At 51.4% G+C, this 13,293-nt stretch overlaps 1 protein-coding gene across 4 annotated transcripts in view; it reads right to left on the reverse strand.

Moving 5' to 3' along the window:
- Window positions 1-7,464: 7,464 nt before the first annotated feature.
- Vav2 (vav guanine nucleotide exchange factor 2) overlaps window positions 7,465-13,293 on the reverse strand; it is a 169,509-nt gene continuing 163,680 nt past the window's right edge. For 2 of the 4 annotated variants that reach the window (XR_015682808.1, NM_001106563.2), the window contains 3 exon segments: window positions 12,726-12,812; window positions 11,849-12,003; window positions 7,465-9,594 (listed from right to left, as the gene is read on the reverse strand). Coding sequence is in view for 2 of the 4 variants with exons in the window: in NM_001106563.2 (NP_001100033.2) it covers window positions 9,547-9,594; window positions 11,849-12,003; window positions 12,726-12,812 (290 nt within the window). In the remaining 2 variants the exon portion in view is untranslated. 4 annotated transcript variants of the gene reach the window in all.

The raw sequence follows: 13,293 nt of genomic DNA on the forward strand, positions 1-13,293 counted from the left end.
CTTACAGAGAGCATTCCAGGAAACCTGCCGGCCCAAAGCCTAACCAGATGTGTTTCAGATGCAGATGCTTCATCAACTCCGACCCACATTTACTCTGACAGGACAAGAGATAAGATTTGCTCTCGGAATAATGAGGACTCGACCCTTCTCCTGATTTAGTAGCTTTGTTCCAGAAATGGGGGGCCATAAAACCTTTTGGCTTCCCCTCATCTCCTGGGGCCATAAAACCTTTTGGTGCCCCCTTATCCTCTAGAGTCATAAAACAGTTAGACATCTTACAACTCTGTGATATCTCTGGCATTCCTTTCTGATATCCCCTTTTTTCCCTGAGGCTCGAGGCCTCTCCCCTTTAAAAAGCCCCTCTCCCAACCACTCGGGGCCGACACCTCTGTCTCCTGCGCGGGATACGTGTCGGCCCGGAGATCTCTGTAATAGGTCTCCGTAATAAACCTCGCCTTTGCTTATTACATCCAAAATGGTCTCTCTGTGTCTGGGGTCCGCGATTTCCCAAGACTTGAGTAAGGGTCTCTCTGCGTGGGATCTTTCAGTGCCATGTTTTGAAAAAGCCAGGCAAGTGACTCATGTTTGTAGTTCCAGTCCAAGCCCTGAAGTTTGATCCCCAAAGTCTTTTAAATATAAAGACCAAGCACCATGGTACATGCTTGTGGTCCCAGCACTGTGAGGTGACAACAGGAGCTTGTTAGCCAGTCGGCTGAGCTCCAGGTCCATGAGACCCTGTCAGATAAAAAGGATTCCGGGTAAGTCAGGATCTTCCCAAGGAGCAAGTGTTAACTCCCCCAGGACAGCTGAAGCTCCTTCTAGAGCATCCTCCTGGATGGCCAGTGGGTGTGAGAACTGCACCTCCTAGAGGACTGAAGACTTCTGACTTCTTGGCACTGCATCAACCCCCACCTCTGGGCTCCTGCCATGCTTGAATTCCTTTGATGATGAACTGTGGAACAATAAGCAAAATAAACCCTTTTCCTCCCCAAGTTTCTTTGGTCATGGTGTTTCATTGAAGCTATAGTAACCCTGGCTAGGAAGGTGCCCACCCATCATGTTGTCCTGTTATAGTTTCCACTAGCCTTGGAAGCTGTGCCCTCTCAGGTGTTTTCCGGGGCTCTGGGGCTGCCTCTGAGGAACATCCCTTGGGGCCCAGGCAGTCAGGGAATTGTACCACACAGTCAGGGAAGAGCACAGCACTGTAGACCTTTCTCTAACTAGGTTCCTATGCCCCCAGGTTCCTAGAAAAGGGCAGAAGCACCAAGAATTGGGGCTCTGGTCTCCCCTTCCTGAGGACACTTGGCAGGAAATACTGCCCCCTGGTGGTTATTTGTGAGTTCTACACCCTAAGAGAGAGGTCGGGGGAGCCTGTTGGGAATGGGGCCATGGGTAGACAGGCTGGGGTGACCTTCCACTGGACTGTCAGCCTGGGCTCCATACCGTCCTGCAGACACTCGGGACCAACCACCGCCTCAAGGAAGAATACCAAGCAAGGCAGAGAAAGGGCCAATGGGAGGGGAGAGGAAAAAGCAGGGACCCTGTTGTGAGAAGCAGGGAGCCCACCTCAGTGTTCATCTCCCTCAGCTCAACAAGTCAGTTGGAGGGAAAGAAGAGTCAACCGACCCCTGGACCACTGGAAGTTCGTCCAGCACACCTAATTCTGCCTGTTACACTGTATACATTCCAGGCTATGGCGTGGCATGTACTATGGTCTTGGCTTAGTACCACCTATTGGTTCACACTTAGTAACGAACTTCTGAATCCAGTGGGAGGTGAGGCCTGCTGCCTGCTTCATACTCTTACCTGATGCTGTCTCCACGGTGTGAATCCTCCCACTACAGCCAAGTTCAAAGCCGCAGTGGGAAGGACAAGCCATTGCTGACTATGGGTGCTGAGGACACAGCTCTGTGAACCGGTCTGAGCAGTTTCTTCTGTCCCTCTAAGACTTCTTTATAGCTTGGGGCACAGTCCTGAGGATCTAGCTGGTTACACAGCACCAGCTCCTGTGGACACCTGTCCAGCGAGCTTTTTCCCATGCATCTGCGTTCAGTGCCTCTGTGGCACCAAGTCATGTCCACTACGCCCATATTTAAGTGTGGTCTTTGGCTGAGGTCTTCTGTACTTGGAAACAGTTCCCCACACAGGTTGATGAGTAGAACTGTAGGCCTGCCATCTCCCGTTCAACCTGTCTTTGTCACATGTCTGAAACCTGAAATCACATTGACTTATGGCTTTTCTAATGAATACAGTCAACCCATCAAGGAGATGAAGAAAGGTGGGTGTGTACAATAAGAACCTAGAGCTTAGGGGCTGGGGATTTAGCTCAGTGGTAGGAAGCGCAAGGCCCTGGGTTCGGTCCCCAGCTCCGAAAAAAAGAACCAAAAAAAAAAAAAAAAAAAAAAAAAAAAAAAAAAAAACCCTAGAGCTTAGAAACGAGGCTTGCCCCTTCCACAAAACATCAGGCCCAAAAGGCTGGGCCTGCTCAACCTAAGGCCTGTCCTCCCCACAAGAACAGCTGGATTTTAAAAAATAAAAATGTACTCTCCTCCCTGGTTTGAATCGAAAGGTAGTCAGAGAAAGGTGAGGGCCATGGTGAGAGAACCAAGGGTACTCCTGCAGCACAGCTTTCTGGTTAGAAGAGGCTGGACCTTGCAGTCAGTAGTGTTGTTCTTGTCCGCTGGGTTGTCTGTGGCCCTTCTCAAGCAAACCATGATCTCAACTGACCAGACTGGCCTTTGTGTGGAGCTGGGGCTCAGGGAGGGGCTCTCATTACATCCATGCGCACCACTGTCAGGAAAGCAGGTGAGAAGACATGGGGTAGTACCAGACCCGGGTGAGTACTGCTCCACAGAGCTCCCCCATGTAAACATGGGTTTAATTTTGTTAGGACACATAAAAGAACCAGAATGAAAAGACATCGAGTTGTGCGTGAGGGCAGGACACTAACCAGGGTTGAGACACTGCAAGGTCTTCTCTTGAAGAGAGGCCTGCCTAACTGTTACCTCCCTGCCCGGGGCAGAGCCTGTCTCAGGGAGACACAGCCACCTTGGCCAGTGCACTTCACAACGAATACATTTGTTGCTCAGATTCCTTCCTAGGAGAGACATAAACGTCTTCCAATGAAGTCCCAATGACAAACCCAGGTCCAAAGCTGCCGAAGTTGGGGAACCTAAATTTACTGTAAATTCCTTACAGAGGAAGGTAGGTGGGTGCTCCCCACCAAAAAAAAAAAAAAAAAAAAAAAAAAAAAAAAGTTGCACTGTAAAGTCTTCCCCGAGCAGAGACTCGGCTTTCCTATACACACACATTGACCCCTCCTTCCCTAGTCTCTCTAGCTGATCAAGACCAGTCTAGTCTAGTCTAGACCAAGACTAGTCTCTCCAGTTCCTTAAGACCATACATGACCAGGACAGGACTGCATACAAGACCATACATGACTAGGACAGGATTGCATACAACATAGGAGGTATGGAGTGGCTGGATACTCGGATGAGGGCCCTGACTCTGTTAAGGGCTGTATGTTCATCGGACACAGCTGAACTCTCAGAGGTGGCCGCTTTATATGTTCTGCCCAGAGAGAATCGCACACACCTCAGCTAACTTAAAAGGGAGAGGTGCTGGATGCCGTGCAGGAAGAACCGTGGTGGGCAGGTGAGCTTTCTGGAGATGGACTGCTGGTTTGCACAGCTGCCTCGGCGAGGCACAGCCCTGGTGGGGTTGTCTCTGGATGGCTTCTTGCTGCTGCTGTTCCTTTCCAAGTCTGTCATTGATATGTTTCATACATGGAGCATGGTATGGCTGAGCATGGGGAGACCCTTACTGCCCACAGTATGGTGTGATTGCCTCTTGGGAGACAGCCCACTCCACTGGACAATTTCCCTGCAGATCAATGTGAAGATGAACTTTAATAAAATAATCTTGTTGATATGAGTGAACGACTTTACAGAACGCCTGACTTCGTTTTAGGAAGTTAGAGTTGTGTTGCCAGAAAGATATAATAGTTAGAATTAAGAGTAGACGGTGTGTTACAGTGAGGGCTGCCTCGGTTAGAAAAGCAGTGAGTGAGCTTTCATTTGCTTCATTTAACAGAGGTGAAGGTGGAATGTGTTGGGGCCACGTGAGGAACAGCAAAACAGCTTTAGAAGTCGTGGGGTGAGTGAGGCCCACCAGTCAGCACAGCCACCTGGAGAGGCAAAGCCCTGAGGGCTTCATGCTGTTAGGAAGTTTCACTCTGCCTACTGCCCTCGGTCACCACATCCCTGCAGAGTTGCAAGAGAACTCTAAGGGGCTTCCGGCCCCTCGCTGGGCAGTATTACTGACACAACAATGACTGTGCTTCTTCTAGCGTGGCTGCGGCAGCCAGCTAAAGATGCACCCGCCATGCTCAGAAATGTAAATCATTAGCCAGAACACCACCCTCCTCCCAGAGAGAATTTAGAGGAATAAATTGATAGTGAAGTTAGGTTCAAGTGTGTTTCCTAATGGCTTTGACGTAGAAAATCTGAGGGAACAATTCAGAGTTCAGAAAGGTACACCTGATTGTTGAACGAGGGATTTTTTAAAGGTCAGGGAACAAGAACAATGGCGTCCTGACTAGTATCAATTGGCCAGCCTTCCTTGCTAAAGCTGGGCTAGTGATCAAGGTCATGATTAGTCGCTTATATCCCCCTTTGCCCTCAGCTTCCTGAAAGGATTTAGTAAAAAAAACTGTTAGTGAGTAGGCGTGCGCCCTGAGGATCTAAAGTAGAAATGACTGGTTTGTGATTTCTTTAATAAGGCTAACTTTTAAGATAAATAATAAAATCACTAACCCTTTCTTTGTAACCACAAATTAGAGCCTGCCAGAAAATTACCTTGCTTGCTTACGTTTTGTTAATCTATAACAAGTTGCTTAGTTACAAATGCATGTGGGTTATTGGGAATGTTTTTTAACTTGTACTGCATCATGTCTATTCACACGAGGGTACTGGGGAACATGTTTTTCATAATCACTGATCACTTTAGCGAAAAGTAGAAATGTAACCACATTGTGATTTCTGTGCTGCTTGAAAGATTTCTGCTGGGATACAAACTGTGGGAGAAGAAATAAAAGTCATTGGAGCTTTGCTCATCCGACAAATGTTTGTATGGGTATGCATGTATGTTCATATGTCTGTGTGTAGCATGTACGTGTGAAGTTGTTGGAGTTTGCTCATTGGACGGTGGCGGGGGAGAGAGGTTGATTTTTCCCTCCATTTTTACCCTGCCAGTCTCAAGGAACTATTTGCTGATCTCAGTGAATCAAGCTCCATTCCCTCAGAGAAAAGTCTGTCAGACGATCAATACTCCCCACCTCGGTTTGCCCTGTGATGTCGAAGCTGGTCTTTGACATATTGCTGTGATAAGACACCATGAAAGACAGAAGCAGCTTAGAGAGGAAAGGGTTTATTTCTGCACAGTTCATCGCTGAGGGGAGTCAGGGCAGGAACTAGAGGCCATGAGGGATGCTGCTCAATGGCTGGCTCACATGCAGTCAGGACCAGCAGCTTACAGTGAAAGCACCTGCAGGGAGCCAGGCGCCTCCGCACCACTCATGGATCAAGAGAACACACCACAGACTTGCCACAGGCCGATCTGATGAGGGAATTTCCTCAACTGAGGTTCCCACTACCAGAACGACTGTGGTTTGTGTCAACTGACATAAAACTTCCCAACAGGGAGGCTGGGCTCTGCCGGCCTAGAGTACATCACCCAGTGAAAGTACAGTGGGCAGCTTCCTGACAAGACAGCAGCAGCCCACGGGACAGTAAAGAGCAGAGATAAACCACTCCACAGACGGTTTCAGGAACCGCGTTTGCTTTATTGCACGTGAGCAACCACTCACGCAGAGGAAAGCCTACGGACTGTGGCTGGTTAGCACACCACCTCCAATTGGAGACTGAGTGCTCTGCTCGTACCCGGGTTCTCTGTACAGAATACACTGAAGGAGACACGGAGTGTGCAGCCTGGTCCACAGGTCAGCTACTGGCTACTCCTGCTACATCGGAATCAGTGTTCTGACTGCAGGAGCATGGTGTGCTGGACTTCTTCTTGAGAAGCCCAGTGTGCCACGTAGGACAGCCACCAGGTTGGGCCTGCCTTCTCTCCTACAGGTAACCAGGAAACCCTCACACTCGGATAGGGCTGGTGATGGGTAACAGAAGCTCATGAGCTCCAGTACCCAGGGCACCTCTGGGTTTCCAGGGAGAATCTTATAAGAGGCAAAGTTAACAAGGATCCTCACCAAATCCTAATCCAATCTGAGGGTCCTCTCGAGGGAAGGAGGAGTATGCCAAGGAAAAGGGCACTGGAGGCCACAGCAAGAGGCTCCCACTGCAAGTCAAGGAGGGAATCTTCAGAAAAACTACCTGGGGGCATGGTGGGAATTTAAGCCACCAAGGCAGAAAGAAGAGACCCAGAAGAGGCAAGGGTAGCAAGGCCTGGACACAACCAGTAGGAGCTGGTTGGTGAGTGACTGAGGTCCCCAGGGTCCCTCGGCCCTCCATTCCCTGATTGCTTCTGGTTACAAAGTCTACAGACTTGAGTGGCATCCCAGGCCGGTGAGAACATGTCCAAACGCCCAGCTGTTGGGGAGGTATGTCAGGACGAGGGTGTGAGCATTCACAGGGTGACCGCCACACCGTGTGGACTGGATAAAGATGGGCGGGCATCAATCTTCACCCGTCTCTGGCCTGGGCGCATAAGGAGTGTAATCATAGGCCCTGACACTCGGAGTCCCAGGGCTGAGATGGGATAGCGTGGCCTCCTCTACTCTCAGTGGTGCAACCATAGCCACATCATAACAAGACTCCACACCAGCCAGGTGCCTCCCGGTCTCACAGCACTCACAGGAACTCAGGTGTGCATGTGCCAAGGGCGTTTGGTTGCCCACTCCTGTGCCCTCGTTCCATCTCCTCAGTAACCGGACCCCACATCCTATAGGTGAGCATGTGCCTATCTTACTCTGTGCACGTCCAGGCAAAACTGTTGCCAAGGGTGGCCCTGCAACAAGGCCCTGGCTACAGAGATGATGGGTCCTCTGCTCCCTTCTAGTTAGACCATTGGAGCCACACTAGGGGGCAAGGTAACCATGAAGAGGGAAGTGTGGTAAGGACAAGAGACTGGGGGTGGTGGTGGGGGGGTGGGCGGTGGGGAGAGTGGAGCCTGGGATCCTGAGGTATGGGCTGCTTTTTCTGTAGATGGGGGTGAGGACAACCAACACCTGATGAGTCAGGTTTTCTTCATCAAACAACACAGGACTCATTCTAGAGGAAAAAGTGCTGGGTTTGAATCTCTGAAGACTGTGGCTCTTGCTCTAAGGCTGCCTGGTGGACTCTGCCAGGCAGAGGTGACCACCTGGCAGCCAGGCTTTGAGTAGGACAAACCCTGATGGACTGAGGACGTCGCCTGCTCCCTCCCAGGCACAGAAGGCTTAGCCACCGCTGCAGAATAGAACGTAAGTTTATTTGTAGTAAAAACCGTAGTCTTGTGGGGAAAACCCATTGGCAAATGTACAGTTGTTCCATCAGGGGGTGCTGCTGGCTGTGGGACCCCCACATCCCTGACTTGCATGCATTGTGCTGCAAATGTTCACAGCTGATCTCAGGCCCCCAGTCCTTAGTCGGTGTCCAGTCTCCTGCAGAGGTGCCCATGCCCCAGCCTGCCCAGCACCCTGCTCAGTGCAGCTCAAAAACAACAAAAACAAAAAAACCCAAACCAAACACACATGTCAAAACAAACACAAAACATTCACAAGAACGGGGCTCTGGACTATCCTCTTTCTCAGTGTCCTTCGTTATCATGACACGTCATGACAAGCTAAAATATACATCCTTCTGCTATCATAGAATCTCTTATTCACAGATATATAATGGGAGATTTAGATGAAATAATTACAACTTTCCCCCCTTCTAAGATACGAACAGGCAAAACAAAATGTAACAGGACAAAAAAGGAAAAAAAGCTACAACAGAAAAACAAACAAACGAAACAAAACCTAAAGCACAGGGTGTCGTGACTGACGTGAGGGCGTTCGTATGGCTCCTGCCGACAGAGCCCTCCCCAAGGTCTGCACTTGCACTGGGCAGGCTGGGCCAAGGAGCAGTGTAGGTGGCCCGCGCCCCGGCCCTCTCCAAACCCTTCACTCCCAGTTTCTCATAGCTGAGGCTTTCCAAGGTCTCTCTCTTCCTGCTGCTCCCCTTCTCCGAATCCCTCTCTGCCTCCCCTAACATCCTAGCATGTTATATGTGGACACCAAGCTGGAGGACATAAGCCAACTCTGGAAAGTGTCCCCAGGAGCAAGTAGTGCATTATCCACTCCGTTGGGGACAGTGGGACAGTGGGACAGTGTCCCTAACCTTGGCTCCTACTCATCCAGGAATGGGCAGCTGGATGAGGGGAGAAAGGGCCCAAGAGTCTGTGTGTGTGTCTTCACATAAGCTTCCACTCAGAACTCCACCGGGTGAAAAGAGGGTTGGCCAAGCAAGCAGAGGTCAAAGGCCAGGAAGCACCAGGAGAAGAAGTGAAAGGGCAGAGACCCCCAAGAGCACTTATTTTGAGCTGGCCATAAGCCCAGTGTGTGGGTTGCAGGAATCCTTGTGGGATACCAGACAAGGGCTCAAACTAACATCTAGTGCAAAGGCCAGCAGACTCCTAGTGAGCATGGTTTAGAGTGCAGAAGACCCAAGAGTGCCTCCCGGAGAGAAAAGAGACAGCGAGCAGGGAGGGGAACCTGGTTTTCTACCCTGCTCTTCGAGGTTCACAGATGTGTCCCCCCTGGCAGCAGGGCAGAAAAGACCTGTTTCCTGGCTCAGGAAAGGGGCTTCAACAAGCAAAGAGCAGTACCACTGACTGGGTGGGCTGGGGATGGGTCAGCAATGTCATCGGTCCGAAGGTCCCTCATGAGGGAGGGGCCTGCCCAGTTAGCACGCAGCAGGACCCTGCTGTGTCAGGAAGGGAGGCAGCCAGGGAAATCTCCAGAGCTAGCGTGATCCAGCGGCCCCTGTGCAAGCTCTCTCCCAGCTGGGCCTGGAGTGTGCTACAGCACAGCTTGGCTCTGGTCCTGCCTGCCTCCCAAAACCTGACACACACTCTAGAGAGCAGCAGAAAAGACAGGCAGATCAGTGTGGGGCAGCAGATGGGCCTGGGAAGGGACCCCCTGTTGTCCCCAGCCCTCCCTGGCACACCATGAGTCGAGGTCTGGGCTCCTGAGCAACCATCTAAACCAGAGGGGCAGGCAGTAGCTTCTGACCTTTGCTGTCATCCACACATGCTTGGCCATATGGCCTGAGCTCCCCATCCTTGGTGCTCTGGGTGTGGCCAGCACGGATCTCCTCTATGTACAAGGAATGTACCCAGGCACAGGCCACCTAGGGCAGGTGATGGTGGGACACCCTCCCCATCCCTAGGGGCCATAACAGCTGCAGGCTTAGCAGGCAGTTCCCAGAGCTACGGAGAAGCCAGAGGCGGACTTCAGAGCTGGGGAGACTCCCAAGAGCATCTGTGGGTTCTGTCCAGGTCTCGCCCTCACTGGATGCCTTCCTCTTCCACGTACGTCGAAGGAAACCAACCGATCTGAAAGAGACGGCAGGGACACGTATGTCTGCGTGTGTGTGCACATAGCAAGGGAGTGTGTGTCAGGGCAGGCCCAGGAGGGGGGCTTGAGAGATGAGACCTAAATAACAGAGATCTCAACCAGGCCTCACCAAGCCTTGAAGAGAGGCTGGGAAATCTAGCTTATGATCTCCCAAAGAGAAAGTGTCAGGCTGAGGAAATCACGTCTTCCCGTGACTCCTGACACACCACCTAGCCCTTGGTTAAGGGGTCACCCTTCAGCCTGACAGGTCTGGGGGACTTGTCTAGGTTGTTAATTAATGGAGGAGGGTCCGGCTTGGGATAGGCAGCACCATCTCCTAGGCAACAACAAAACCAACCATGCATGATCCTGAGAGAGCCAGCATGCAGCAGCCCTCCATGGTGTCTGCTTTCTTGTTCCTGCCCCAACTTCCATCAATGACCTATGGCCCAGATGAGATAAAAATAAACCACTTCCTCCTCTCAGTTGCTTTGGTCAGGGTGGTTTACCACAGCAACATAATGAAATGGAACAGATGCTGCCACACTAAGGAATGACATCCTCCTGCGTATGACAACATAAAGCTATGGTCTCCGTCTAAACGTGAAGAAACGTCAACCCCAACAACGGGATAAAAACAAGGGTCTCCCCTTCGTGAAATGTTCCTGATCACATGTGACAGAGAGAAACCGAGGAACACTCCAATTAGGATGCTGATCATGCATCCAGTAAACAGCAGTTAGAAGAAACATAATTGACCAAAATGGGTGAAATCTGAAAATACATTACAGATTGGATAACTTTATTATGTCAAGCATTGACTCCAGGAAATATTAAGGAGTAGAGAGAGATCACGTGGGCAATTACTCTCAAATGATAAAAAATATAGAAGGTAATGACAACACCTGTACAAACACTGGGAGGAAAATGATTTATAATTCAAGGCTGTGTGGTCCTCACACTGTCTCAGTCGTAAACACCACTCCCTAAAGGGACTCCGAATAGTGCGTCCGTAACCACCAGAAACCATGGTAGAAGAGTAGAGAGCTAACAAATCAATCATGAGGAGGGGAATCGGGGTAGACAGAAAAAAATACTGGCTAACCTAAAAGTTACCCAGAAAGGAGAGGAGAGGAACTGACCAACAGTAAACAAATGTTAGACTTACAAAGGAATAGCCCAAAATTTATACTAAATATAAGTGGACTACAAATGCCTACTAAAGGGCAAAGACTGCCACATTAGACTCACTTTAAAAATTCCAACTGGTTATAGGAAACCCAGTTTAAGTACAAGGAAAGAGAAAGGTCAATAGTAACAGGAAAGTGGGGGTGGGGGGGGTAAGCAAAGCACCTGTTCAAGGAAAGATGCTGTCACCTCTGTCAGTAGACAAACTCATTTTCAGACTGTGCTATGGAATTGCCTGGACCTGGTGAGGGACCAAGCAAGTAACCGAATTACAGTCCCAGCTTTTCCCCCTGCACTGGCCCACTTCCGGGCCAGGGTTCAGTCCTCAAAGTTGCTGCTAAGACTTAGTAGCCTTCACTCCTTTGAAGGTCAGCTGGGTATAAACAAACACATTTGGGGCCTGTAACACAGATGCCGAGATAACAGAACGGTTCCTGCTACCAGTTATAGAATGCTCGGCAGGGAGACAAGGCTGTCTGGCCCTCTGCAGGCAAATGCACCTGACTATGGGTATCTGGCAGCTCCAGGAAAATCCAGTTTGTCCTGCTGGTGGCACCTGGAGCTCTTTGCCTTTTCAAAAAGTTGCTCAGAGACCTGGGTCAAAGCCCGTGGATCTATATGAGTTCTGGGACAGAGGGGGCTTTTGGCAGAATCTCTGGGGAAGAGTCTGAGGAAGCCACACGGTAGTCACCAGAAACAGGAGGAAGGGGATGGGTTAGGTAGGACCTGACAGGTGGGTCTCTGTGCTTCCTTACCTACAAGTGACCAGATGACTGCATATAAAACCTGCCCCACAAAGGCAGAGGAAAAGGTCTGTGGGACTGGACTGTGACCTGACCAGGGTAGCTAGGGGACATTAAGAAACCCAATTCTCCATCCTCATCCCCATCCATGACACCAGGGAAATCTCAGACAGTATGCCTAGATCATGGCTGAGCAGAGCTGAGGCTGAAGAAGAGCTAGTTGAGTCCGACTGTGTCAGAACCGAAGGCTTCCTCCTTGACTTCTCAGTAAAGCCAGCTCTGGGCCTCCAAACAAAGCCCTCAAGCCAGGCAGGCCACTCACCCGCCCGTTCGTCTCGCCCTTCCACCAGCCCTGGTCCCCACCGATCCGGCTGTAGATCTTCACCACATCACCTTCCCGCAGCGACAGCTCCCGCATGTCTCGTGCAGCAAAGTTGTACCTGGCCACGGCTGTGCCGATGACCCGCGGTGTGAACACTGTTGGGGAAGACAGGGTGAGACGTCAGAGATCTGTAGGAGCTGATCAGCCAGGGCTAGAGGCCCTCAGGCTGAGCTGGGCCCCTGCCTAGAGTAGGGCTTTATGCCCAGAGCTAGGAAAGGTCTCTGGAGGGACACTAGCCTCCAGCTGAGGCATATGACACGGTTATGCATGCACCAATCCTGGGCTGAAATCACAAGCAACAAGCAAGCCACTGGTAAACAGAGCAGGCACCCATGCCTTGACCATCCCCCATCCCAGATTCCCCAAAGTAGACTGGAAACCCAGTGAACTGGTTCAGTCCGGAACCCAGGAGTCATGGGGACAGGTGACAATGGTAGTGAGGGGACACACAGACTCGAACAGAAGGGCTTTGGCTCTGGCAACAGAAAGCATGTCGGACCAGGGCTGACTGAAACCCTCTCCTCCACACCCATCCCTGTTCCCACAGCAGCCGTCATGGCTGCAGAGTAGTCACCAGATCTGCCCCTCCTGCCCCCATCTCCCAAACCAGAGGCAAAGCTCTCGACGGCCATGAAGGATGACAGCTGACAAGGCAGGGACGTGTCCACCAGTGTGACCAGGGAAGAGCCCTGCCTACCGCGTCCTCGTCCTCGTGTGCAGCAGCCTCGGCCCGATCCCCCCACCCCCACCCCCAGCACCAGCACCAGGCTGCACGGTCGGGGGACTGGTCAGGCTGGGCTCTGAGCAGTAGAAGTACCTGACCAGAAGGGAGCAGAGGGGCCCTGGGGGGCAAAGCTGAGGCCCTGAGGACTGAGAAAAGAAAAGCTGTAGGAAGCACACGAAGCTGCAAAGAGGCAAGAGAGAGCATAAGACAGGGCAGGAGCCAAGGAGCCAATGGGGATGCCAGGCTCTACCGCAGGAGGATGCTGGGGAGGGCGGGGCCTACCACAGACACAGCTAGGCCACTGCTTGCTCTACACCTGTGTCTTGAAGGGACAATGGGCCCACTGTCACAGAGGCTGGCACCCTCTGCTGGTCTGCTGTCTGGGGTTGGGAAGGAAGATCCCATAGCCCTGCAGGTCCCTGTAGACTAGAGACATGGGTGACTCAGGAGAAAGCCCTGAGCTAAAAGCCAAATGCTCTGGGCCTATCTCTGCCCGCAGGTCCAGACTTTGAAATCCCCCCTGTAGGCAGAGAGCTGCCTTCAACAGCCAAGGCCCCGGGGACACCCGTGGAAGAATCTATTCTCAAATCCTGCCCTACTCCTTCTCACTACCGTCACCTCCAAGCAAGGCGCCAACAGTTAGAGTAGCAGTGTGGACCCC

This window comes from Rattus norvegicus, chromosome 3 (genome assembly GCF_021556685.1).
Source record: "Rattus norvegicus strain SHRSP/BbbUtx chromosome 3, alternate assembly SHRSP_T2T, whole genome shotgun sequence".
Lineage (NCBI taxonomy): Eukaryota > Metazoa > Chordata > Mammalia > Rodentia > Muridae > Rattus > Rattus norvegicus.